The sequence below is a fragment of the Pleuronectes platessa genome, chromosome 8 (assembly GCF_947347685.1).
Source record: "Pleuronectes platessa chromosome 8, fPlePla1.1, whole genome shotgun sequence".
Taxonomy (NCBI): domain Eukaryota; kingdom Metazoa; phylum Chordata; class Actinopteri; order Pleuronectiformes; family Pleuronectidae; genus Pleuronectes; species Pleuronectes platessa.
In genome coordinates, this window is record NC_070633.1 from 15,482,464 (window position 1) to 15,510,052 (window position 27,589).

The following is a 27,589-nucleotide window of genomic DNA, read 5'->3' on the forward strand; positions in this document are numbered from 1 at the left end:
TGCAAGACATCCATATCCAGCACACAATAGATGAGCACAATCCCAATTAAAACGTCATCCACTTAGCCTTTTTATTTTTTTTAATTTTGGGTGGGGGTTAAAAAAAGAACGAAATCCTGCCGCGCTGGATTTCTTGCAGAGCTGAAAAAGCCAGGATGAATTTGTGTGTGCTGACATCTATAATCAATCCTCCGGAGCAGGGATGGGTTTGGATGCCCTGCACTCTCTCGGCTCTTGTCCCTGTATGTCTGCACCTCTCTCTCTCTCTCTCTCTCTGCTCTCTCCTGGTGAGGAGAAAAATACGGGCGCGGGATAGGCTTGTCTGCTTGCCTTCAGAACAAATGAACAACGGAGCATGTATTGTGAATGAAGGGAGGGAGCAGAAGATTGGTTTTGGGGCTCTGAGATGAGACGAGCAACAAAGAGCACTTAGTGTACCTTCCATATACAGCAATACTGTCAGTGTCTTGGCTGCACACAAAAATGTGCCTGTTTCACATTGTTGGCAACGTGTGTGTGTGTGTGTGTTAATAAGTTTTAACACGTTGCTGCATGTCTGTGTGCATACGTGTGGTGTCTGTGCATACAAGTGTGTCTGCATATACAACTGAGTGTGAAGCAGTGTGTACGTGTGTGTGCGTGCATCCACCACCAGAGCCATCCTAAATGTTGCCTTGGCAACAAGCTGACTGAAGTAAATGAGTGTCCTAGCTCTGCTGAGGGATTGTGGGAAAGCAATATGCCAGCGTTCCGCCCCATTAGTTTGACGGACAGCCTGTTTGGCCTATAAGAGGTCAGCTGGCAAGGGCAGCCATATTAGTATTCCATAGGAGAGACCTCCGGATTGGTTTTACTCTAATGTCAATCTACCTGTGTGTGTGTTTATGTGTGTGTCTGTGTGTGTGTTTGTGTGTGCAGTGTAGGTGGTGGTTTGTGGGAGTTAAAGCTTGTCCTGGCATATAAGATTGCAGGCAGGTGTGTGCGTCATTGTGTGTTTGTGTGGCCTGCTGGGGGTTGCAGGCTCCTCGCCAGGTAAGCATATCGCCAATTATCACCTCCCGGTCCCCCCACTTCTCTGGCTCCCTCCCTCCTGCTTCCCCCAGGGTTGGTCAATATAGAGCCTGTGAGGGAGTCATGATAACACCTAAACTGGTCAGCTGCCTGCTAAGCTGGCTGGTGACTGGCCTAAAGAGGCCAAAACACTAATTTCTACTCCCTCTCCTGCACTCATCCATCCACTGCGTCCTTTATATCCTTTCTCCTCCCTGCACCCTGCTTAACATTCACCTCGTCCCCCTTTATCTTTTGTCTCCCTCCCTCCCTTTTCAATCCCCTCAGTCTGTGTCTCTCTTTCTCGCCATTATGTTTTTATATACATGTCAGTCCCAACATATTATTTCGGAAAGCAACGAAGGCTAAATAATGATCGGTGTTTTAAAAAATATGTAAATCAGTTTGACACGTCTTAAAATATTTTTTCTGTTAAGTTGTATAAATTATGTTCATGACTAATTCATTATAATCATTTAATGTGCGTTGGTGTCATTAGGTGCAGCCAATTATGGCTGATTGTTGAGCAGTTAGCATGCGAAAAAGTCAATGGAGTATGAACAACAAGTATCCTTTGACACTGCAGTGATGCTAATTTGGTGAGGGCTTCCCACTCTGAATGAAGGATACATTAGTAAGTTTTGTATTAAATCTTGGCCCAAAATTAATTTAATATTGTTTCTCTTTTGTTTTTTTTACTCCCTTGGTTGTCATATTTAATTATAATTTATTATTAAATTAGCAGTTTCTGTAGCATGTATACAACAATGTGCTAATAATCCCCAACTCAACGCGTTACATTTTTGGATGCAAAAATCCCTGTTGTAATGATGCATCCAAAAATATTTTTTGTTCAGGTAGTGACAAGTAAACAAGTCAAAGTGGGAGGAGTTTCAGACCCAGCTCACTGACTGAGTGCCTGTTGTGGCACTTTGATATGCTAACATCAACATCCTAACATTATTACAATGTGTCAACATGTTTGCGATGTTCACCGTCTTACTTCATTGTTTTATAATTATAACAAAGGCCTAAAACACAACAATGACAGCTGATGGAAAGACATTTTTATTATGGTGTGAGGTTGTCACTGCTAGAATTATGGCAATTCATTCTGAGGGATGCATGTATGTCTGTGACCACCCTTCAGACCAATTTTGCCATCTGTAGTGCCATTTTGGTAGTTCCGGTTGAAAGATTCAAGCACATCACCTGAACCATTACCAGTATTGTACCAGTGCTGCATCACAGGAAAAACAAAAAAGACTTAGTAAGGTCTCAGTATCCCTTCTACAAAATTATCACCAGCAGTATATGGGACAATCAATGCAGAGAAATCTTTAATTTCCCCTTATTTTAAAAATGTATTACAGAAAGATAAATATTTAATGGTGCAGTTTTAATTCATTCATTTTGCCCTTCGCAGTGGGACCAGATGGACTCCTCATATTGTTCTGTAAGAGACCATATTTATACCCTCAGTCACATGCTGTCCTTGGGCACTAATACACCTGCTCATGTGTCTGCGCTGAAGAAGCTTTCCTTGAAACACATATTTCACTCGCACTCCCCTCCGCTCATGAATTCCCCCTTCATATTTCGGACTGCATTGAAGTGACAGAATAGTGTCTGTATCTACTCAGTAGCGTGTGGTGATCATGCTGTGCTATTACACCGGCTCCCACAGAGTCAGAAGTTACCACAGTCTGAAAGAAAGCTAACACAGGCTGTCTTCAGTGAATGTAGATAAAGGCACAACTCTCTACATGAGAGAGGTGGGAGTCACCGAGAGACTGAATAGATGCATGGATATTTATTAGCCCTGCTCAGCAGGTTCAGGCTGTGTCCAAAGAGAGAGGGAGCGCTCCATTCTGTCTCTGCTCTCCTAATCTCCATTTGACAAGGAGCAATCTAACTTAACCATGAGGCCATCAAAGCCTTCTTCATCTGAATGCACAAAGCGTGGTTCATGGGAAAGCGAATGCAGTGGAGTGTGTCGTCCAAATGACATTATTTGCAGCTAAAAGGACAGGATGTGTGGGCTGCAGTCTGAGTTGTTAAAACAGGGACACTGAAGTCACTGCTTGGTTGATTCCAGGTTTCTCCAACAACATTTGACATGGCGATAACTAATGCAGTTTGGTGTACTCAAGCAGGGCCCACCAACATCAGTCCTTCCTGTAGAATGCATACAAGACTGCCACTATCCAGAAGTGAAACCAAAATATTTTGGAAATGATCGCCGAGCCACTTCATGTGGTTGACCAATCACAAGTCGGTCTCAGCTGTCAATCATGATGTTTTAGTCTGTTTATACAGCATCAAATAACTACTTAAATAGAAGGAGTCAAGGAGTTTATGTGACATGAACTTTGACTTTTAAGTCTACCTCCCATCCACTAACATGGTGGCGCCAGATGCCTTTTACTGCAGCAACCTATGGGGGCGATCCCAATGCTTTGGCTTCACTTTTGGGGAGAATTCATGTCATCCATATTTAGTTACAGTCTATGGTCCTTCCTCATAGTTCGACTAAGAAACCCAGAAGAAAAATAAAAAATCTGACCACCTCCTCCATGGGTGTGTGGACATGGCAGGGCATGCAGCTACCCAAAGATTCTCAGAACACTGTCATGACATCTGTATTAGGAACATTGATGCATGTTTTTATCTTTTGTCATCATTTTGAAATAATCTTTCCTCTTGTTTTGGGCCACTTTTTCATCACTTTGTTTATGTTAATGTTGTTATTTCTATGTTAAATTTTTTTTTTTTTGTGATAATTTCTCTATGAATAAATTCAATGGCTTTTATCCACGTTCCTGGGTCTGTATCCAATAAGTCCGTTGAGTGATCAGTCAAGACACTGATAAGCCAAACTTTCTACTATCTTAGAACCAGGTCTGGTCGGTCAGAGTCCATACCCCCCCCCCACTGTTGCCTCACACAAAGGGCACGTATGCTTCATGTTGCACAAACAAAGCCTCGATGTGGTTTCTGAGGTTTATGGTAACATGCATGGATTAGAGGTTAGATATATTTATAGTCACTTGCATAACTCGTACCCTTTCCTTGGACACATGTTACTTAATCTGGATATTTTGTTGTATTTGCTATACATGCACACATATACTAATGTGTGTGGTTGTGTACATTTGGAAGAATTGGTATGTTTGTATTTCAGCTGTTATTGCAAACGCACATGAGCAGATCTGTTTGTGTGGGACTCTTGGGTCAAAAAGCATTGCTGTAGCTAAAGGCTGTGCTGTGCACTCATTAATACGTTGACTGTTCTCACCGTTATACAAACACCTGCACAAACACACCTTGCACACACATACACATTCATGAAGCAAGTAAAAAAACTAAATATATTGTTGGTTTATGTTTCAGCTCAGTTTGTGCTGTTTTTGATGCCTGTTTCCTTATCTACCTTCAGACTCCATTAACACCTGGCATTGAAACACATTTTGTATCCAGATATCATCTAGATTTGATTTTAACCTGATTATATTTACACCTAATACTAATATGTGTCTCCAGTGTCCACATTGAGATCCAACAGCGGACTGATCGCTCCGTCCAGCTCATGTTACAACAACAAACAGAACAACAAGAATAGAATATGATAAACATCAGTGACAGTATTTTATTGGGTTTGCTTTTTTCAATGAGTCTCGACTTCACACTGTGTCTTGAATAAATTGAGAACTAAGGAGAAGACTGGTAATTGGCTGACAGCTGCCTAGCTGCTGCTACCTCATTGGTTTGTAACAGTTGTTTATTATTTCCATCTATCTTGTTCCTCTATGCCTCATAGGTGCATTTACACCCATACTTTCAAGTGATATCCAATTGCAAACTGATCCCGAACAATGCATTCCAGATGCAAATGGGGTTCAAGTATAACCTCAAAGGCAAGTCTTGAATCTCAAAAACCTCTTTGAAGAGGTGAGGTCCAGAGTTTCCTTTACTTTGATGCTTTTGAGCTAAAATGTCTCTTCACATCTACAGAAAGGGACACTTAGGTTGAGCACTGTGTCTGAGCTTCTGTTTCTGTGCAGGCTGAGGAGGGCAGATCATGTACATCACTCAGCCTTTCACATCCTCACCCTCGTACTTTGCTCACAGTGCAACCCAGTTCAACATGGCACAGCATGACATGGCACACTACAGCTCAGCACGGCATGTGATATGCCAACTTTACACAATAGCGTTCAGATAACACCAGACCCCCGTCTGAACGTGAAACGCACCGCTGCAACAGCTGGTCTGTATACACACACAGATCAGAGCCACAGGCCAACACGCTGAGCTGTGACATATGGATGGGTGTTATTGTACTATTTTCACCGAGTGCTGACAAGTCTCACGTTGCAGTGACAGACTCATTCCTAACAGATTTGTTTTATTCTGGTTTAATTATGAAAAGCTTACACCAGACTCCGACATTAGACCTCAGTAATCTTTAAAAACAAAAGCACTGTTGAGCCAGGATATTCAAATGTATACAGTCTGTCCAGACTCTCGTCTAGAAATGGCCTACATACATTGCAGGCTAATTTGTTTCGACAATGACATTTTGATGGAAACAAAAGTGTTGAGAGGCAATGTTATCTTCTAAAGAAGGCAGCGCTGCAGTTATAAATCTGTCACAGGGAGGCGGTCAAGTACGACAGTGGGCGTACCACCAGGACACCAGCGCCTGGGGTTCCCATCTGTATCGTTAGGTTTCACTTAAATAAAAAGTGTTGTGATTATGACAAGATAATCTTTCCTGAACCTTGACCAAGTGCTCAGTGATAATCATAAAAACACAATCCTTTTTAGTCAGTGACTCATATCGTGTTGTAAGGTGTACGCCATAAGAAAAATAATGTTAGATTGAGCTTATGTCATCATTTTTGGCAAATATAGGGAGCGCTACAATTATACACAGAATTAAAATCGGAGGCAGCAGTGGGTGTACGAACTATCATCAGAAACACAACCACCCTCTGTTTGTTTAGGGCCGAACACCATGAACCTCTTCATCCCTAGTTTGTTCTTGATCTTTGTTATGTGTCATTTCCAATCTCTTGTTCCTTTTGTTTACTCTCAACCTTCACATCAAAGAAATCCTTAAAAGGGAGAAAAAAAACCGTACAGAAATGAAACAGTGCTTTGTCTGTGACTTGACCTCGCTGACCATGAGCCAATCACAATACCACAAGTCAGGGACTATTGATTAAAACAAGCTCCTCATTTGCTGCCTGTAAGTCTGCTTGACACAACACAGCTCTATTGATTAACGGTTTCTTTTGATTTCCCAAAACATTTTATCTATAGAATTTAAAAGAAAAAGCCGGTCTGTTGTGTTGTTTCGGTAATTTTGAATCACTCCATGAAAAATGATGGCACTCAGATCGCATTCCTCTGCCAAGGCCCAATATGTTACACACTCAGTCTGCTGAACGTGTCAGATTTTTTTCATTGAGATCTGTGAAAAACTATAAACATGAAGAGAAAATAAATTCCAGATCCGGCCTCTGATTTGGATCCAACCCAAAATGTCATGGGTTCTTCCCCGACCATTCCCACATCCTTGTACTAAATGATGTGGGAATGCATCAGTTTTTTTTCTGCAAAAAACATGAACATATTTCAGTGTGAACAAATTCCTTTTTTATTTGATTGTCTGCAGTTGGTCTTGCATCTTTTTTGGTTTCAAGCTGAATTAAGTTGAAAAGCTGCTTTTTTGGGCCCATAGTGCTGAGAGTCATAGTAATAAAGCTGTTGAACTGAAGATTGCATAAATATTAACTTTGAGGAAATTTGTTGAACTTGGAAGGGTGCAAAGATTCTGACTGAAACTATAATTGGCACAGCTGTAGAATTGCTTTTCCCTGCATCACTGCCCTCCTGGAAATGAACACAGTCACAGTCTTTAGATGTGGTGCGAATCAAAGATGGATACACATTTCTGAATACTATGTAGATTTATGAAAATGTAATTAATAAAGACTAATTGACCAAAAAGCCAGAGTCAGCCGAGTCCTTAATACATTAAATCGAGCAATTAACTACTGCAGTGGTCTTAAAATCCATTAAATTGAGTGACGTACAGAGAGATGGAAGCTCTAGAGGAAGAAGGGGAACAAATCTGGATTTGTGGGGCGAAAGGTTTGCATCCTGCCAAAGACAGGAAATTCAACTGTAAAGCACTAATACTGAGTCATTATCTGGGTCTTCAGCGCTAATCTTTGACACCTAAAAATGTGTGTGCTTGACTTCAAACAACATTTTGACTCCCTCTAAGTAAGTAGTCAGCGTGCAGGAGATTCACATAAGTAGGCCAACTCTCTGATCTCCTGTCGTCTCTTCTGCAGTGGACGGAGCGATCCACCGCGCTGCAGGGCCGCTGCTGAAAAAGGAGTGCGCTTCCCTCTGTGGCTGCGAGACTGGAGAGGCCAAGATCACCGGTGGCTACGGCCTGGCGGCAAAGTGTGAGTACAAAGTGTGTGAGTGTTTGCGGAACTTCTAGTGTTTCCAGCGAGACTGCTCCCTCCGGTTGTGCTGGACTGTTTCCAGTTGTGACTGTGTGGGGGAAGTGTGACAGCGAGGAGGGTTGCTGGAAAAGAGCAAACTGCACAGTTGAGTTTCTCAAAAGATAAATATAAGCTGAGCAGCCTCATGAGTTACGCTGTTTATTTTAGCAATAAGGTTTCTCCTTTTCAGCCCAAACTTACCCAACCAGTAGAAACCTGTCTAGGTATACATAATATTGTAACTAACTGCTTTCCATTTATAGCTGTGACTGGCACTGAATTATTAAATTGGTACTCCTTTGCAGCACATGACGAATCCGAAGATTCAACATGACAGAAAAAGCTTTTTCTTGCTGTTTTACTTTTCTTTTTTTTAAGTTGCTCCAGCTGTCCTGACGTCTGAAACAGAACATGTGATTCTGGATGGAGGGCGAGAGTTAGGGTGAGGTTATCAGTACTCAACATAGGCCTTAATGAGAGGAACAGCACAAAGAACATTGTGTTCGTGAGAGGTCAAAACAGACATTAGGTCAAAACCTGTGACTACATTTCAAATTCCAATTAAACTAAACTCTAAAAACTCTGAAATTAAAAGTACAGACAGTTTCTTTCTGTTTCTGGGATCCCTGAGGACATGAAGAGTGAGGTCTTTGGGTCAGTTCCTTAAGTCATGCATGTTCAGTTATCTTTTCCCATTTTGCCTACAGCTGTTCTGCTTTTTTCTGAGGACAATTTGAAGACAGAGTGGACACGAATGGCTCATTTGTGCTCAGTGCTAGATACACAAAAGGACAGAGCCTTCTGTCTGTTCTCTGCGTTTATTTCGTCGGCAGTGCAGAGATTCTGACAACAAACATATCGATGGTGGAGGATGAAAATGAACCTCTCAAGACGAGGTCAGAAGCATCCACGTTGTAAACTGTCCCTGTGACCGGGCGAAGCCCCTCAATTAAGGCGCCTGTAGTTTCTTGTAAAATCTCACAAAATCCATCGTCGCAAAGTTCTACAATATGTCTTTCTTGTGTTCTATGATCATCTCAGCTGAAATATTAGATTCACTGGCCCCAACTATTTCCAGTGTTACTGCTAGGATTCGTCTGTATCCATGAGCTTTCAGAAGCCATACATAACAATACACACAAGCAACGTCTGTTTCTTCAAGTATCCAACATTAAGCATAAAAGAGTGCTGTAGCAGAGGGTCCTCAAAATGGGAATTAAAGAGTTCCATATACTAATAAAAGTCTGTTGACAGTTGGTTGGCAGCACTACAACGTATGCTGTATAAGAATATATATGCATAAACTTGTATTACCTGTAATAATGTAGTAGCTACAAAGATTATATTGACCACCCAGGTGTGTGCGTTCGTGTTCAACAAAAATGAAAGGGGAACTAAGTGTATACAATGGAGAGTTTAAGTTCACAAAGGAACAGAGGAGAAAAAGGAAGTAGAGTCGATAACAAAGACGAGCTCAAGGCAGAATGGAGAGAAGGAGTGGAAGAGATAGATAAGGAAGGAGTGGGAGAATGGTAAAAAAGAATGAAAATAAAAAACAAAGCAGCGTGGGGGAGGGGACGGATGTGACGGGAGCTGATGACAGGAGGGAATAATAAGGAGATGAGTTCTAACATTGTCTGCTCTCCTTTGTTGGTTCAGTTGTGTAACTCAGGAGATCTCCGCTGTAATGTTTGTGTGTGAGTGCTGCTGTGTGTCCTTATGAGTGCATGGTTGTGTGTGTGTGTTTGAGCTTGGAATTGTGTGCATGTGAGTTTCTCTCGCTTGTACAGTTTGATACTGTGCACATGCAATCTGTACTGTTCTGAGTGTATCAGTGCACACAGTTCATGGTACCTGTCAGGTCCTATCACTCTTACCTGTAAGTATCTGTCAGCGGGATATTTGCTTGACTGAGTGTCCTTCTGACTCACTGACTGACAAACTGTGTGTGTGTGTGTGTGTGTGTGTGTGTGTGTGTGTGCGTGTACGTACGCCTGAGTCCACACAGGCAGGTGTGCGTTGCCATTACCCAGCATGTGGAGAGGAGACTGGTTCTCTTCTCCCCAGACAAAATATTAAGTCCCAAGAATAATTCAACATGCATCTGCTCCAGTGCTTAAACATTCACAACAGGACTTGATTACCTCTCAGCAGGAGGGACGGGGAGGCGAGACAGCAAAAACAGAGGGGAACGCAAATGAGAGATAGCAAAGCAAGAGGGGGACTGTGTGGAGAAATGTGGATAAGTCGACACGTGAAATGGAAGTCGACAGGAGCGAGGCAGAGAGGGTGACAGACAGATCCAGTCTCTAAGCCGGCACTTTGAGCTGGATTTGTATGGGCTCGCCACCAGATGTGAGATTTCAACTGAGTCTGACTCCCAAGTTGCCAAATGGTCCAGAGGACCTGCTGCCAGCCCTCCATGCAGAGTGTCCATCGATGATCCCTCAGCCACTTAGCCAGCAGCATTCCAGTGCCGTAGCCTAGCAACACGCAGAGCGCATGGCACACTACTGCTGCTGTTTAGCAAAGAGTCACATGCAATTTGGGATATTGGCAAATGACAGCTGGAAATGTTCAAGCAGGCCCTGCATAAATTCACATATTAACTGAAACTTAAAGGCAGTTAAATCAGCAATCTGTCAGCTCTGGAGCATATTAGCCGCTGGAAATGAGGGTCTGATTAGGAGCGGTCTGTTGGCGTGTGCATACGATTCGCATGTTGTTCACTTGTGAGGCACGTGCGGGCTGTAACATCGATGTGCACACGTCGAGGTGTGTGTTTGTGTGTGTTTTGCGGTTGTCAGACAAGGGAACATGGGCAGAGGGTGTTGTCCAGACGACTCAGCGCCCCAGAGCTCACCTGTGTACCGATAAACACGGCTAACCTGTTCCCCAGTCACCCCTCGCTCCCCTGCCAAACCCACCAGAATACATTGAAGACATTGTGACTCACTGGGGAGGGAAGGAACCGGGGATGAGTCTAAAGAGGGTGAGAGAAATAGACAACATGAGGTCAGAACTCAGTCACTATTCACGTGCATTAACCCTCTGCTTTGATACGTCACTCCTTACAGACCTAAGGCCTCTTCACATCAACTCTGATGCCAAAAAAGGCACAAAATAGCTAAATAATTCTGAGGTGAATTCCGGTGCCAGGGATAATTTACATTATGCTCAAGATATACAGGGAATCAATTCTTGGAATAAAAATGCATATTAATTAATTTTTTAAAAGGTGCCGCAAAACAAGAAAGATGGAGTCAACATCAAGTTCTGATGACCAGCTGCTCCTTTAACTTAGTGAAAGAAAAGAAAGATGAGATATCTGGGTTATTGATGACAGTGAGGAAAACTATGAGTTTAACTGGTTCAGAGGCTTAAACTGCACCTCAGCTGCATCAGGGAGTAATTCATGGTGTCCGTTGGACAGTTTGAAGAACTGCTGCAGCAGCTGGCACCAAGGTCATTGGTTTTTTCTTCAGTATTTAATTTGAAGAGGATCTAGTTTGTTTGTAAACATTCTGAACTGTGCACATGTAGTTCATTCAATTTCTTGGTCAACTTTCGCTTGGACCCAACTTCATGTCGGCTACATAATATCCTTGTTTACCGCGAAACAACCTCGGTCCGGGAAAAAATACAAAACCTCAATATTGCTCTTTGAAAATGCTTCATTGATGTGAAGACATGGATTGACTGGACACAGATTTGTAAAATATTAAAAACCTGCCGATTAATAACGTGTTAAAAATGCATTTGGTGTGCAAAGGCATTTACTCTTGTTGTAGAGATCAGCTGATAAACAGTTTTCTGTATTTATCCCAACGTTACACAAAGGCAGAAAAGTAGTTCTATAGCTCAACAGGCAGTGTATTGTTACAGCTTAATAGTTTCTCATGGATTTAGCATGGATATATCATTGTTTGCGTGCTGCAGCTTTTTTGTTTAAAGAAAGAAAAAAAAAAGATGCATTGACTTATTTGGATCTGTTGTGCAGGTCGGAAACAAATAGCTTGGGCGGCCAAATATATTTGCACGACATAAACAAGGTGAATGGTAAAACTATTTGCGCGGCAAACTTACAGAAGCTGCACCTGCACATCTTTCTTGTTGATGATATCAGGGACGTGTGTTCTTTCAGTTTTACCTGCGAATAAAGGGCTGAAACTCCAACGTATGTGTGACCTGTGTAATTGTCTGACTGCTCACATTTGTTTGCTGTCGACCCGCGTTCAGCACAGTCTTCAGCCGTGTTCAAGCACCTTTAACTGCCACTGTTAACAAACTGTGAACTGTGACATATTATCACCTTCCATGTGTTTGTTTTTTCAAACTCGCTAGAAAACAGCTGCCTATTATTAACACAGCAGGCACAGAGCAGCACGTTCATTCTCCTTCACTGCTTTCAGACATTCAGACACTGACATCTCCTGATATTATCCAGAGGGGCTGAAATGTGAGAATTCAAATGTCAATGCAAAATGAATTTTTCCTGCCAACCCTCAAGTTATAAGCTCTGCATAATGTCACAGTGAGGTCATGTGACGATACGGAAGGAGATGCTCCACAGAATTCCCTGCGAGCAAGTGGGCATGTTGAAGACGTTTCCAACACACAACAGACACAAAACTGATAAAAACCAATACAAGTAACTCAGGATGAAAAAGAGGTGAAATACACGAAGAAGATGCAGACGAAATGTTAACGGGGAAAGATAGATTTGAGAGTTTTGGTGATTCGGGCCTAGGCCAATGCTGTTAACAAAAAACACAAATATATATATAACGTCTTACCTCCTGCTGCATGCTGCGATAACCCTTGAGCCACACCTGACCTGAACGCTCCTAAATGGATAGAGAATCTCCTGCTGCGTTCCTAAGAGTCCAGACCCCGTTGTGTGGGCATCCCCTGGAGTTCATGTCTGAAACCATCTCAGGAGTCATGGCACTTTAAACGCTCCACTACTTTAGACTTTGGACTCTATTGTCCCCTGAGGGAAATTAGTTTTCACAGTCATTTCAGTACAGTCAACACGAAGGGACACATTTCAGCAGAGGCAACCTACGTTCACCAGCTATAGTCACAAACTGTTTATCTGCTGTTGGATGTATTTGTCTGGAAAAAGCCAAACAACGAGCTGATCACTGCTGTAAAGCTGCAACAGTTCCGACTTTCACATCTCTACAGCGCAATTGCACATGTTGGTTTATCTTGTCTCGCTTGTCAAATCCCGTATAGTGTGTTTGCAGTCTACTGTATTTAGGGGGAAGCTGGTGGAAGCGTGGGAGTAACGCAGTCGGAGGTGCAAAAAGATGGAGGGAAAACAAGATGGAGCTGGAAAGGCCTGTGTCGGGGGAAAAAAAAAGTGCCAAAGGAAATAGAGAGGTACAAAGCAAGAGAGATATCACTCTTGTCAAAAACTGTCTGCTGTGCTCCTCCCTCTCTCCTCTCCCGGTTTCAGTTCCCTCGGTGGCCAATTACCACTAATTAAAATCCTCACTGCACTGCCCTGGACTCCCCCCTTTTCTCTCCTCGCAGACCTCCGTCTCCCCGCTCCGCCTGTCACCCTGACGCTCGCTCCTGTCGGTTTCCCTTTCTTTGAAGACGTGTTGTTTCTGCCTGTCGCGATCAGCAACTTAAACACCTCACTTCCTCCTCTTCCCCTCATCCGCTTGTTCGCCCTATGTTTCTTCACCCCCCTCTCTTTTTGGTCCCTCGTTCCTCACGCCCGCATTTGGTTCCTCCCTCACTGGTATCGCGCTCCCCACAGCTCCCCTCAGCATCCCCCCCCCCCCCCCCCCCCCCCCCGTGTTCCTACCGTCATCAGAAGTGAGGTTTCTTTTAGTGCCAAGAGACTTGAGAAGGCTTTGGGCTAAAGACTGTAGCACTCAGACTGTGATACCTTGTGAGTTGGAGGAGTGTTTTTTTTTTTTTTACAAGGTTGCCGACGTCTTTGCTTCTTCCTGCCTCGGCGTCAGCAGTGTGACCCTACTTGGTGTTAAAAAGCTTCATCAAAGCTGCTGCTGCTGATGAGGAGGAGCGTGATGATGATCATAGCAGCAGCAGCAGCAGCAGCAGCCCTGGTGTTAATTCATTCAGTTAATTAATTTGCCTTGAAGGAGAAAACAGGGATCAAATAAAAAAAGCTCGGCTGTTGCTTGGCTCAGGGAAAAAGAGTTTGAGAGCCGGAGCGAGAGCGAGTAGAGAACGACTTTGGTGCTGCTGCTCTTGGATGAAGAGAATTAGGGCCGCTCTAGCTTTGCCATCTCGCTCGCCCTGTCCACTGTTGTCCTCCTGTTTAGAATAACTTTACCTCTGTCTTTTTCAGAGAAAGGTGGAAAGATAGGGAGAGCCTTAGAGCCCCTTACAAGACCCGAGCACTCCTTTTGTGCCAAAGCCGGGCCCCGGATTTAAGAGCTGTGTCCGCTTGGCTGAGCATTAACTGAGGCCCGGCACACAAAGGAGCAGCTAGCCTTTTGCCTGCCTCCTGCTTTAAAGGCCGATTAAGAAAGAGGAGGAACAGATGGAGGTATGAGAAGAAACAGAGAAAGGGGAGGGGAGAGGATGGACGGACGGGCTGAGGGCTGTTGAGTTTGAAAAGCAGGGGGCACCAACTCGTGGCCTCCCAGGTAAGAATGGTGAGAGACCAGGGGGGAGGAACGGGAGGAAGGGGGAAAAAAGCAGGAAAAAATGCTAGAATGGCCAAAAAAGAAGAAAAGACTGGGTGGGTGTCACCGGATGGCCTTCTGTCAAGTTGTCTTAAGGGTCATACCAGTGTGACGCCCAATTCTGAGAGAACACACAGGCCTGCCAATACACACACACACACGACAGTCACACCTGTGACGGGGACTATTTTTTTGGGGGGGGGGGGGGGGGGGGGGAATAGAAAGTGGTTAGAGAGTATTTAAAGATTTAGAATTTTAAATAAAAAATAGAGAAATATAAATATCCTGAATGCATTTTATAAGTCTTTCTAAACCCTAAACTAGGACAGCATTTTAACTTTGAAAAACTATAGGGTTGCTGAGCCGACTACACCTTGAAAAAAGAATCGTCCCTCAGTTTTGCGAGGAGCGCCGACTTTTTCTGTTCAGACGATTTAATTTATTGATGATTATTTGTGACGGGAAAATAATTTTACCAGATAAGATAAAAAGCGTTAAAGATATAACTTCCCAACACCACCTTAAAGCAATAGCTCGGTCTACCAAGCATTTAGGCCAGAGCCATTTATGCATGCAATATGAACTGTGGAGCCACTGGAGTTGTCAAAAAATATCAACGTTACAATTTATCAATTCTGAATTGGAACATTTTCAATATGGTCATTTGCTTTCGTGCCAGCTCTTTAATTCGTCCTGAGAGTTACACAGCTGGTTTCTCTATCTTTCTCTCTCTCTCTCTCTCTCTATATATATATATATATATATATATATATATATATATATAGATAGATAGATAGATAGATAGATATCTATCTATCTATCTATCTATCTCAAGCACACACTCACACATGGAAATAGGAATGTGAAGACGGAGTATCTAAGTTTTCCCACCTCAGCTGAAATGGTTCAGCTGCTCTTGCAAGTTTTATATCATCTGATCTGTCTTTTTAGATCACTGATCAAACTGCAAATATCAGATGATCAGTGGATCGGAGCATCCATAGTTTGATAAAAGTGCAATGTTAGGAGTGTAATCAGACTGAACTGTGTTTTTTACAAACTGATGGAAGTACTCTAATCAATTTGATGAGCAGAGCTACAGTGGACATCAGCACTTTGTGAGCAGAGGGGCCATGTAAAGCTGCTTTCAGACATAAACTGAACTCTGGACATTTTTCCTTTAATTTTTCATTCATTCAGTAATTTGCTCCGACATATTCCAGCCCCATTTCAACATGTCAGAGTGACCCTTTGAAGAGTACAGCTGCAAAACGTTTCTAACACACAACAGATGCAAAACTGGAAATAAAAAACAATATAAATATCTTTAGGTGTCAGACCTGTAGAAGAAGCTGACAGATATGTGAACTTGGAACCAGATACAAGAGCTTTGGCCGACACCGGTGTCAGTGTGACAGAAACATGTGAATCTTTACGTCATGTCCTTCCTCCTTCATGCTCCAGGCAGGCGTCACCCCTCACCTGAATCCTTTAGAAATGTTACTGTTGGTGTGAATGGGTTAAGTGAGAACAACTTTCAAAAAACATATACTAGGTGAGACTCATTGAACTAGTCAGTGTCACTGTTCAAAGATATCGCTTGACCACTCTGTGCTTCACTTTAAATTATATTTTATATACTTGTCACTAGTCAGGGAAAGTGATCTCAAAATGTTTGATGAACATTTAATGATATAATGTGCTTAGTTACACATGAATTCAGTGTTTCCATTGTTTGTTACTTAGTACTTCATTTTCTCATCACATATTTTTACTCTACTACATTTATCTGGCCACTGTGGATACTTGTTACTTTGGAGATATCAGGTTTATGTTTTGCTGTGCATAAAAATAAATGGTCAGTAAAGTTAGCTCCACTTTAATCAGCTGCAACATTTTATTGCTGCTTAGATTTAAGTGTGAAATCGAATTCATATATATATATAATGTGTAAAAAAAGAACTGAGTGGGAACATTCAGCCTCCATAATAAGAACTTTTAATCAAAATGTTTTAATGATGAAACCTCTCTGTGCTTTTACTGAAGAAAAACTTATAATTTTACTAATTTTTACTCTAGTTCATGTTGAAATACTGTATATGTTCTATAAAATACTTGGTAATTTAACATAAATAATTGCAAACGTCAGACATGAACTCCAGAAAATATCTGGAAAATTGGGTTGTCTTTCACATATGGCTCCTCTTTCATCCTGAGATATTTTTGATGTTTTTTTTTATTTGTTTCTAGATTTTGCATCCGTTGGGTGTTAGAAGCGCTCCCTGTTAATTCTCCTGACATTTTCCTGCTGCATTCTAACGTGAGCTCCCTCTGACATTTTCTGGCCCTTTAAATAGAGGACTGGTTCTTTAAGTGTCATAAAAATATGAAACCGAGCAAAAGAAGTTTACACACGACACATATGCATAACTGACACACAAACATGTAGATGTTGATTGTGCAACTAGCTGTGCTAAGCTAAGTGCTTTCGAAATTCAATGAAAGGGCGGAATTCATCCAAACCTGCTTGGAGCTTGAAAGGTCTGCTGCCTTTAAACAAGCCTGTAAGCAAAAACAAGAGCGGCAGGAGTTAACAATCAGACATCCAGCGAGAGCACTGCACAGATAGATTATTTGACATTTAGATACAGTCAGTTCATTACATAGAATTTCCTATTATGATTCAATGAAGCTTGTTATTCAGAGGTTTTGGAAAGACAGTCTGCAGGGCAAAAACCAAATAGCCTCACATGTGTTGAACAATAGGTCATGATTCCCTCCTCTGTGTGAACGTTCGACCTTTTCAGCCCCACAGAAGCAAAGACCCACTGCTTCACTGAAACGCACAGTCACAGGGTAATAACGGCCATTCATTCATACTGCACACTAATGTTCATCTGCAGGCAGTTTGAAATGTCCTCTCTGCATACCTTACACTAATGGTTTAAGCGCTCAACATGTGCACATGTTAATAAAATGACAATTTAAAAATATTTAACCTCAGGCAGCATGATAAAATGTGGCCATTACATCCGCAATTTTTGCACCGTGTGCAACTATGATAGCTGTTGTTGGGTCAAAAACTGCTTGTTGGGGGAAAAAATGCTTGTGCAAAATCAGCATGAACGAGCTGGTCTGTTAAGTTTCTGCCTCATTAATCAACAAACAGAGGCAGGGACTGAAAAACACAGGATAAGGGACATACAGAGATTTCTGTATACCTGATATGATGAGGTAGATGCAATTTTATTGGTGCATGCGAGTCCAACATATTTGATTTAGATGGTTTGAAAGTTGTACCTCAATGCCACTAACAATTCCAGAAATCTATTTTACTGTCTTATTTGCTTATCACGACAACCTTTCATCTGATGTACTTCAAACTTGGTCGATTTGTTGCTGAGAATTCTGAGAAATGAAGTGTGGACTGATAAGTGCTAACGACACATCACAAATAAACGGGATTGCGGTTGAGGTTTCGAGAACCACTCTCAGGATCCTCAACAACAAACCCATTGAAGAGATGAGAGGTTGTCATGATAAATGAAGGACAGAAAGGCTATTTGCAATAACATGAACATCTGTAAGTGTCATCTATAAGAAAAGGGTGCACAATTTGATTTAACACTTTTCTGATCATGACTTTTTACCTTTAACTCTGCACACATGTAGACTAAGTGGACGAAAGTATGCAGACACCTGTGTTTTTTCCGACCTGTTATGTTCTAGGTGAGGCTTAAGGTTGGTTGGATTTCACTGAAGTTTGTAGCTATCATCCAAGCTTCTGTTTGAGTTTATGTTTTGTAAAACGAGTCTGGAGTGAGACTAGGTTCTTCTCACCATTGATTGGATCATGTCCCAAGAGCATAGCACACTAACTCAAAGACTAGGGTAGCAGAGCCGAGCCCCCCTTTCCTCCCAAATACCAAAACATGCACAAAAGAAGACTGATAATATCTATCACAGGGATCAGGTCTCAGCATCAATTTATGCTGGACACAGATGAAAAAATATCAACTCCTAAGAATAGTCAAGATACCGACTCCTCCAACAAAAGGAAAAGCTAGAAGAACCAATAATTGGATCTGGTGCAGAACTGTGAAGGAAATGTTTGCGAAGATGAACTTAAAAGCTCACTCTAACCCTGCACACTGCCAGTTCCACAAAAAAAAATGATTTTCTGAGTTTGGTGAGGAAGAAAAATTGTGTCTGTTCAGAGCCCTGACCTTAACCCTCATTAAAACTGCTTTGAGATGTCATGAAACATCAACTGACATCCATTGGAAAAGGTTTTATATTCACATTAAAGGTATAATGTCGTCCACACATTCTGACCATGTAGTTTAAATTATATTTACATTTAGATTTTCGAAGAGAGCATTTCATAACCAGACAACAGCCTCGTGTGACCATGCTCTATAGAACTGCACGGCGCCAGAGCTCCACTGCCTAGAGGACTAGATTGTCACGTCTGGCCCGTAAAAAAAAGAAAATCGTGACACACATACACATTCTTACTCTCAGTTTCACACACATGTTCAGAAGACGCACATCTGTACCCTCCCTTTAATACTGCTGCTCGCACGGGCCCCATAGCACATTAACCACAACATCCTCCTTCACACATAAATCCCTCATACATCCCAACATGCTCCGCTAGCTTTCCATCTCTCCACCCCACCCCTCGCTGTTTCAGGGGAATATGAGCCAGCAACCGTAACATTGGGGTGGGAAGGAGGAGGAGGAGGAGGGAGTGTTGATGTATGGTGGAACTAAAGCAACCCTGCCGATCGATAATGTAAACAGGAGCAAAGAGACGCAGTAAATAAGGCAGACTCCTGACAGAACTGTCTACCTCAGGTGACGGAGAGAGAGAGAGGAGAAGGAAGGAGGAGGAAATATCTAATAGAGGAAAGGGGGGAGAGAGAGACAAGGATGCAGGGGTGCACAGATAATGGAGGGATGAGAGGGACAAAGTAGAAGAGAGAGGGACAAATGGAAAAGGGAAAAAGAAGGAGATGGGAGGGATGAGCGAATGAAAGAAGGGACGGAAACGAAGTGGAGGAGAGGGTAATGGGGGCGAGAGGTGGGATGGCTGGATGAGGTAATGGTGATGGAGGGAGGGAGGGAGGGAGGGAAGAGAGTGATGACAAAGGACAGAGAGAGTGAGCCAAAGATGGAGTGAGAGCAAGGAAGATATGGAGGGGAGAGGAGATGAGGAAAGATGGAGAGAAAGTGGAAAAGAGGAAATGGCCCTGGTAAACAAAAAACTGAGGGCAGAAAAACAGATGACTGGTTTAGCAATGAGGACAAATCACCATGGCAATTATAGATTACAATTAAATTTTACCAGAAACCGAGTATATATTTGTTGTGGGTGTGTGTGTGTGTGGGTGTGTGTGTGTGGCAGTGACATTTAGCAGATGACATGTAGATGAATGACCACCAAGTGACCCACTGTTGAACCGAACCAGCACAAGACTTACAGCACTGTGCACCCACACAAACACATGCACACGTACACATGCACACGTACACACACACACACACACACAAACACACAAATGACTGAGTTGTGAACCCGGCCACCGCTGAGTACACTGCGGATGTGTTGGCACGGCTGACCGGAGAGCACAAACTCGCTGTGGGCTACTCGAGTATACTAGAGTAGTTTAGGGTAGACACACACACACACACACTCAACACGACAACGTAAACAGTCACACAACTCACACGCAAATACGTGGACAGCAAATATGTGCCAAACTGTAATACTATGACCACAATGTACTCCTCTCCATTCATGCTGTCCTCTCGTTAATGTCCTTCCATGCTTGACTGCACGTTTGACTTCAGTAATTAAACTCATGTGTCCGCGAGTGTTTTATCTGCTCCGTGTTTGAACTAATTCACATCTTCTAATCTGCCTCCGCTGCTATTTAAACAGTCATCTGCAGCATCCTCAGACACTATAAATAAAAATGTTGCTGCTCACCAAGTGATGAATCACAATAGTGATTCATTCTATAGCCAGTCCCATGGAAGCTCTTTAATTTTCAGTTTTAAACCCTTGGTTTTTTTCCTGATGTGACAGCGTAATAGAGGGTTTTCTCAGGCTCTCTCAGCAGCTTCAGGATTGTACAGCATTTAGATTCAGGGTATTTTAAGGTGGTATGGAGTTGCTTTGTGTATGACCAGTGCTTGTAATGAACTGTGAAAGATTTTTTTCACCAGGACATTTGAATAATAAGCAAATCTCAAGAAAAAAAGGTTACAAAAATTCTAATGAACATGAAAAAGCTTTTAAAAAAATCAAATGAAACATGAAGTAAGCATGGGTTATACTATGATATGATATTATTACTTAATCATCCTAAGCAAGCTGTCATTAAAAACTAACAACATTCATAGTTTCTGCAACTGTTTTGATAAATTGTTTATAGAACAACTATCAAGCAAAAATGCCCTAAAGAATCACAGCTTCCAGCTTCTAAACTAGTTGATTTTCTTGGTCTTTTAAGATTTAAAAGATAAATGTTTTGTTGATCATTTGACTCTAGCAGCTCAAACAATTATGAGATTCTGCCTGGAATCATCATTCTGCCTGGAATCATCCTTCAAGAGCTCGTTTTATTAGTTCCCAAACACGGCTGTAAAAACGTTGCACACAATGAATATCGATAAAATCAATTTGGTCTGTAGAAATATACATGAAGTTACAATTAATATTAACAATTTAAATAACCCAGGGATTAGTCTACACCGGTCACCAAGTTGGAGCTGGAGAAACAGGAGTTCCACATTCTTCCGCTCTTTTTGTGGATCCACCTCCTGTTTCATGAGATATGAAAGAAATGATTCAGAATAAGCCTTTAATGATCTATGCAATCGGAAAATATTATTGTGTAATAGCCTTGTCAATTTGCAGGCTTTGAATGGAACCCTGACTATTCTCTCTGTGTGGGTTTATGCTCTCAGACTAAGTGATTTCTCAGGGACTGCACTCTCCTTCATAAGCGAGCATCTTGATGATGGATTGTCATGTTTTTCAAAGTTTCTGAGGACTCTCTCTTACCAGTCGGTGTCACAGCTTTCATCCCTGCCCTTTTGGTCCTAGCGGGTTGCTGAAGCGTCACATCTTATGGTGGCTGTGGCTGATCCACTAACCAGATAGCGTTGTTTGATCACCAGTTCCTCTCTTATATATAAGATACTCAACCTGCTGACAGTGTATGAATTCTGTGTGATGGGATAAAGTGATGTTGTATGAATGTGTGTGTGCATTGGTGAATGTGACTTGTACTGTAAAGCACTTTAGGGTCTTTTAGGGTCTGTGTATGGCTGTTGTTGCTATTGGGGTATAGGTTCACTCTCAGCTCTCATCGGTGTTGTCTTCAACGATTGCAGGCATGTGTTTAACTGAGGAACAAATCTTCCACTGTTCACTGCTGACAGTCAAAGTTAGGGACTAAACCCTGGTGAATATAGTGGAGCATTTAGGGGCAAAAGAGCCTGGTGTAATTTGGTGGAGACCAAAACAGAGCTTAAAGGTCAGTGCTTTTTTTTTTTTCAAAAAAATGTCGGCTGAATGTGTAAAGTAGCAACTGTTGTCCTAAAATCCGATTGTACACCGGTTTACATGATCTGGATAATTTTAAGCAAGTTGGCCTTTCTGATCGGTATCAATTGAGGTTGTAATATTTTTTTTTCCAGTCTATAGAGTAGAACCAAACACACGACCAAGAAAAAATGAAATAATAAAAGAGCCCCTTTAATTTATGAGTTGTTTTTATAGGCATGAAAATCCATTTACATTTAATAAAACATTTATTCAGTTGTACTGAATTGTATTCAAACACCTTCAAATGTCTGACTAGTGGTGCTACCTCAGGTTAGTTTGTGTCAACAAGTTTCTATAAAATATGTGTCAAAGAAAGTAATGTGTTAAACATTATAGAATGTTATCAGAATATTTATTACAACATTCATCTTTAAGAAGTATTTTTAGATTAAAGTTGTTACCAGGTTTCCTTTTTCCCCAAGAGTTCCCTCTCTTCCAGCTTTGTAAAGAAAAAACAGAGTACAACAGTTCTCTGGCAGCAGGAGCTCTGGTTCACTGGCTGGCCGTAATGAGCGGATCCTGCATTGCCAACCAAATATCCTCCATTGATTGTGGTTAGGCGGCAGGATTTCCTTGTCAGTGGCTTTAAGAATTTTAACAACAAACAAGCCTGATTGTGAACGGGATCACCAGATTGTGTTTGAGAAAGTCCCAAACTCTGAGGTAAATCTCTCTGCCTAATGGTCTCCCATCCTCCAAGGGTTGGATTAAAGAACTTCCTCTGGCCGCCTTCTGCTGCGCAATCTGCAGCTTATTAATTGTGTGTGTGTGTGTGTGTGTGTGTGTGTGTGTGTGTGTGTGTGTGTGTGTGTGTGTGTGTGTGTGTGTGTGTGTGTGTGTGTGTGTGTGTGTGTGTGTGTGTGTGTGTGTGTGTGTGTGTGTGTGTGAGAGATGGAGAGGAAGGGTGCTTATTTAAGTCCATCTTAATACAATCAATTATTAGACTCATATTGTCTTGAATTGTGAAAGAGAAATCTTGCCCAGTAGGGTAATGCCCTATTTCTGACCCTATTTCAGGAACAGAGGAACTCCTGCCCTTCAATGATTTTAATGTTGTGTAAATATTATCAATAGATATTTCCCTGTCCTGTTTTACTGGGAATCGTCGTCTTGTTTGAGAAGTAGGCAAGATTCTGTAATTCTAAGTAAGCACCGTGAGGCATTAGCCCCCCGTGGCCACACACAGAGTGGGTCTTGAGTTTGCCTTTCACATGTGAAGAACCCAGCAGGAGACGCGTAGGTCAGACGTGTTCACATCAATGGGAACATGTTCAGAGCATTAAGCCGAGGGGGGGTGCTTGGTAGAAAATGCAGGAGGCAGGAAATGACGTATAGATTCTGCTGCAGAAAGCACAGCATCTTTGTTTACAGCACATTGACACCGGCCCTTATCGCCAGAGGCTCTCATATCCTGATGTTTTTCCAGGTTGATATCTTTGTCTGCATCGGCTACAGTATTTGTCACCTTTTTTACAACCTGAGATATTAGAATTCTTCTAGTTTCATGTCCGTTGCATGTTAGAAAGATCATCAATGTGGCCACTCACTTGCTGTGAATTGTCTGTAAATGTTCCTGCTGTGGTCTCTCATGGGCTCAATAAGACATTTTCCAGACATTTCACGAGAGGGCTGACAGAGAACGTGCCAGAAATGTGCAAAGCAACTGACTCGAACATTTGTGTTCTCACTCAAAGCCCTTATGGGAAAATTCTGGAAAATGTCCAGACTTCAGCTTTAGTGAGGTTATGTGACAGTCAAAAACCTTCTCCTAAATGGTGGTCAGGCTTCTTTGTCTGATTGGGCTGCTGGGTGTCAGTCAAATCTGGCATCGCTGCAGCTCAGTCCAGAGGCCCCACAAATCTGTCTCTTGAACCAAGACCTGAACTTTCAGGATTTATCTGTAAAAACACGAAACAACGCCCTCCCCCAGACGTTTTCACACCTTGAGATCTTCTTGGAAAGAAAAGTCTCAATACTAGATTAAATGTTTTGGTGGAATTTTTCTCTTTGCGATCTGAGGCAGTGGTCCAACTAGGTTTTATCACACCGTTGGGATTCAAGCTGAGAGCAACACGCTGAGCTTCATCAGAATGTGTGGTGGCGTTGGCGTAGTCGTGCAGAGGTTGGTTAAACTCCATCTCCACTGCAGCTAGAACCTCCACACTCACTTTCTCTTCCTTAGGTTCTCTCTCCCTTCTTTCCCTCCCTCTCTGCCTTCAGTTCAACGCACTTTAGTTCATTTTATGCTTTGTTTATTTAGTTAGTTAGACTGAATTTTTTTTTTCAGGCACAAAATAGTTATTGACTTGACAATGAAACACGGTATGAATTAATTAAGTGTTTCAGGTACTGACAGAAAAACATAGGTTATATAATATTGCAACGAGCAATTAGAAACCTTAAAAGAAATCTGAGCTGTAAACCTACTGAGAGGCACAGAAAAAGCTCCTTTCATTTTGTGTAATACTAGACACACTCTTAAAGCTTTTCTGTCAGATCAATTAAAGCGAGTCGAGAGAGCGTCCTTGGCATCCTGACACATCCTCTGGCAGCCAAGCCAGAGGTCATCAGGCTAATTGGCTCACAGCGCCCAACAAACCAGCAGATTTCCCAATTTGGACACAAATCTACTTTTTCGGACAGTTAACTTTATAATTAATGACAAACGCCCTGGACATTCAGGTGTTTCAGGGTTTCTTTCCCAGTTGTATGTTTCAAAATTTGTATTTGAACCCAGCATTTTAACCAGTGACAGTGGTGCATTTATGTCTTCAGTACACACGTGCTGTTAAACTTGACATTTAATAATACCAGTGAATAAATAAATGTCAAACTCAAGAATTCCTCCTCAGTCCAGAATATTTAATGAAATCCTGTGTGGGAGCACAGGATAACACAGATCACAAACTGCACAGTTTCCTAATTCCCTCTCTTGGCTGTAAATTTTTATATTTTACAATTTAATAAAACACAAATCTTAATTCATCTTTGCTTTACCGTGTTGTGGATTTAATCTTAAATTTGAGGGTCAAGCGGTGGAGAGAGCCAATACCAGTTGACATCATTCAAGTGGCGGAAACACCCTGGACAGGTCACACTCACATTCACAGCTACGGGCAATTTAGAGTCTTTAATTAACTTAACCCCAATCTGAATGTCTTTGTACGTTGGTAGGAGGTACAAAGAGAAAATACTCAGAGAAATTACATGTGAAATCTCTAATCCAGTAAAGGATCCATGTCCAAATTGTAAAAAAAAAGAGATCCACGTCCATGTGTGGTTAACTGAGTTGATCAGACCTTTCAGGATTGAAAGACACACTGGTGTGTTTACAAGGTCCCACAATTCAAACTGCAAATCAGGAAAGAAAAACGATTTAGTTCAAGAGACTTTCTTCAGACTTCCATGTTCAAGTTGTGTTGAGACATTGAACAGGGCCAGGATATAAAAAGCCTTGAGTGTTGCCAAGAGCACAGTGGCCTCAATAACTGTGAAATGGAAGAAGTTTGGAAACGACAGGACTCATTCTAGAGTTCTGCTTACAGTTTGAGTGAAGGGCCAACATTCACTCAAACCGAGGACCTGTTAGAAGGAAGATGTCTCAGCCGTGTTCCATCATCAGATTCGTGGATTACAAGAGGCTGGACAGAGGCTACTTTGAGTAGAGAGCATGCGGCTGCCCTCTTATGTTTGTAAACAGCCTTTAAATGACACATAAAGCAAAAGAGTCACTGGTCTGATGAGAGGAACATTTTACTCTTTTGATAGAAATCCAACCTCTTGCCCATCACCTGGCAAATAGCATCCTCCGCTGCAGGATGGTTGTGGCAGCATCGTGCTTCTCAGTGGTACAGACGGGGAAAAGTTCTGAATTTATGGAAAAATGAATGCACTTTAAGGTTTAAGAGATCTTTAAGGAAAATCTCCTACAGAGTTGATCTGAGACTGGAGTGATGGCTCACGCCAGACAGGCAGGACATTGCCGGAGTTTATTCTGGACAAATCTCTGACTGTTCTTGAGAGATCCAGACAAAGCTCAAGACTTAAACCTCCTAAAACATCTGTGAAGAGTCCTGCCATGGCAGCAGAGACACACTCCATTCAATCTATCAGAGCTTGAGAGGATCTGTCCGGAACAATGGGATAAACTGCCCAAATCCAGGTGTGCAAAGCTTCTCAAGACTAAACCAAGACGAATCTGAGATGTAACTGTGAAAAAGGCTTCTACAAAGTAAGAAATCGGATTTCTGAAAGATTACAGTTTTTAACCAATTATTCTAACCCACATTAACTTAAAAGCATCGCAGGCTACTGTATGTTGAGTAAAAGCAAAAATGGCATCACAAGTGTACAAAATTGAGGGAGCCTAAATTCTTTATGGAGCCATGGTAAATCAGGTCTGATTAATAGGCTGTTCCAGATCAGAGGATGCTAATGCGAAAATTAAAATGAGACTCTGTCACCAACAAAAACAAAGTCGACCATTTCAGTGATTACAACTGGGTGATATTAGAGTCTAGCAGTGTGCACTTGTGATCTTTTGGCACAGAACATGTGATCTACATGAGGAGGTGACGTGTGTGCAAAGCTTTCAGTAGATTTAAAACATGGTTTGCAAGTGTCATCTGTTGATGCACTCTACTGGTTTCAGGGTTCAAATTTATGCTTTTTTAAAACACAAAAATTCATTTCCACTAAACTTAAGGGGACATTATTTTAGTTGTTCCCTTTCCGTTTTTTTGTTAGAGTAAATAGCCAAAGGCTCAAGTCCTGGGCAAGGTTCCTTAAGTTCCTCAAACACCTCAGCAGTAGTCAAGATGATGCTGGCCGGCATTTCTAGTAAGAAGTGGTTAAACAATCCTAAACTAAAACCAAGTGTTTCAGACAGAGGATAGAAAGAGCAGCTACAGCAATTGAGGACATTTTAAAGAAAGCGATGCGTTTTCTGATCATTACAGCATTTAAACCTTTGCAAGTAATAACCCAAATTAAAATGTTGAACCTGAATGTGAGAGAGATTAACAAGGTTTCTGTAATAAATACTGAATAAATGCTTGACTGACTGTCAAGCATTTATTCAAAACTCAGGTTAGAGTATATTTCATTTTTATTTAATTCATCATCTCTCCACCTCTCTCTCTCTGCAGATGTGATCCACACTGTGGGGCCGATCGCTCAAGGTGGAGTTGGAGAGGAGGAAAGGAACGCTCTGAGGTCATGCTACGAGAACAGCCTGAAAGCAGCCACTGAAACGGGTGCACGTTCTGTGGTAAGAAGTAGAGATGAAGGGATGAAAGAGAGAGAATGAATGAGAGCAGAAACCTGAGAGATTACATTTAAAAAGAGAAGGACGGGAACCGGTGAAGACGGCGGGGCAAGGACAGTGTGATGAGTTTAAACAGAAAGCTGAGAGCTGAGAGAGAAGTGTCAGGATTATTTTAATTACACACAAACAGTGTTAACTCGTCTGAAGCTTTTATGAAACGCATCAGGCAGGAGGTTTCACAAGAGAGCGCGGTGTTAAAGTCAAAGAAAAACACTATGGCAACACAAAAATAACTTCAGAGCGATGCGGGATGAGAAAGGACTCATGCAGGGTGTGAGAAGAGAGAGACTGAATAATTAGATTTCATCTTAACACTTAAGGCGGGTGATTTTCCAGTTTGGGGTTCTGCCGTACAAATCGAGTCGACTGGACTTTGTAGCTGAGCGGCTCTTTG

The 27,589-nt window shown here is 42.0% G+C and overlaps 2 protein-coding genes across 4 annotated transcripts in view; both read left to right on the forward strand.

The window, feature by feature from the left end:
- rnaseh2c (ribonuclease H2, subunit C) overlaps positions 1–27,589 on the forward strand; it is a 165,516-nt gene that overhangs the window by 90,221 nt on the left and 47,706 nt on the right. The window lies entirely within an intron of this gene.
- The window catches only part of macrod1 (mono-ADP ribosylhydrolase 1), a 111,805-nt gene that overhangs the window by 67,413 nt on the left and 16,803 nt on the right, over positions 1–27,589 (forward strand). For 2 of the 3 annotated variants that reach the window (XM_053428552.1, XM_053428551.1), the window contains exons 5-6: positions 7,419–7,535; positions 27,017–27,138. In XM_053428552.1, coding sequence (XP_053284527.1) covers positions 7,419–7,535; positions 27,017–27,138 — 239 coding nt within the window. The remainder of the gene's footprint in view (positions 1–7,418; positions 7,536–27,016; positions 27,139–27,589) is intronic. The other variant, XM_053428553.1, reaches the window with a different exon arrangement.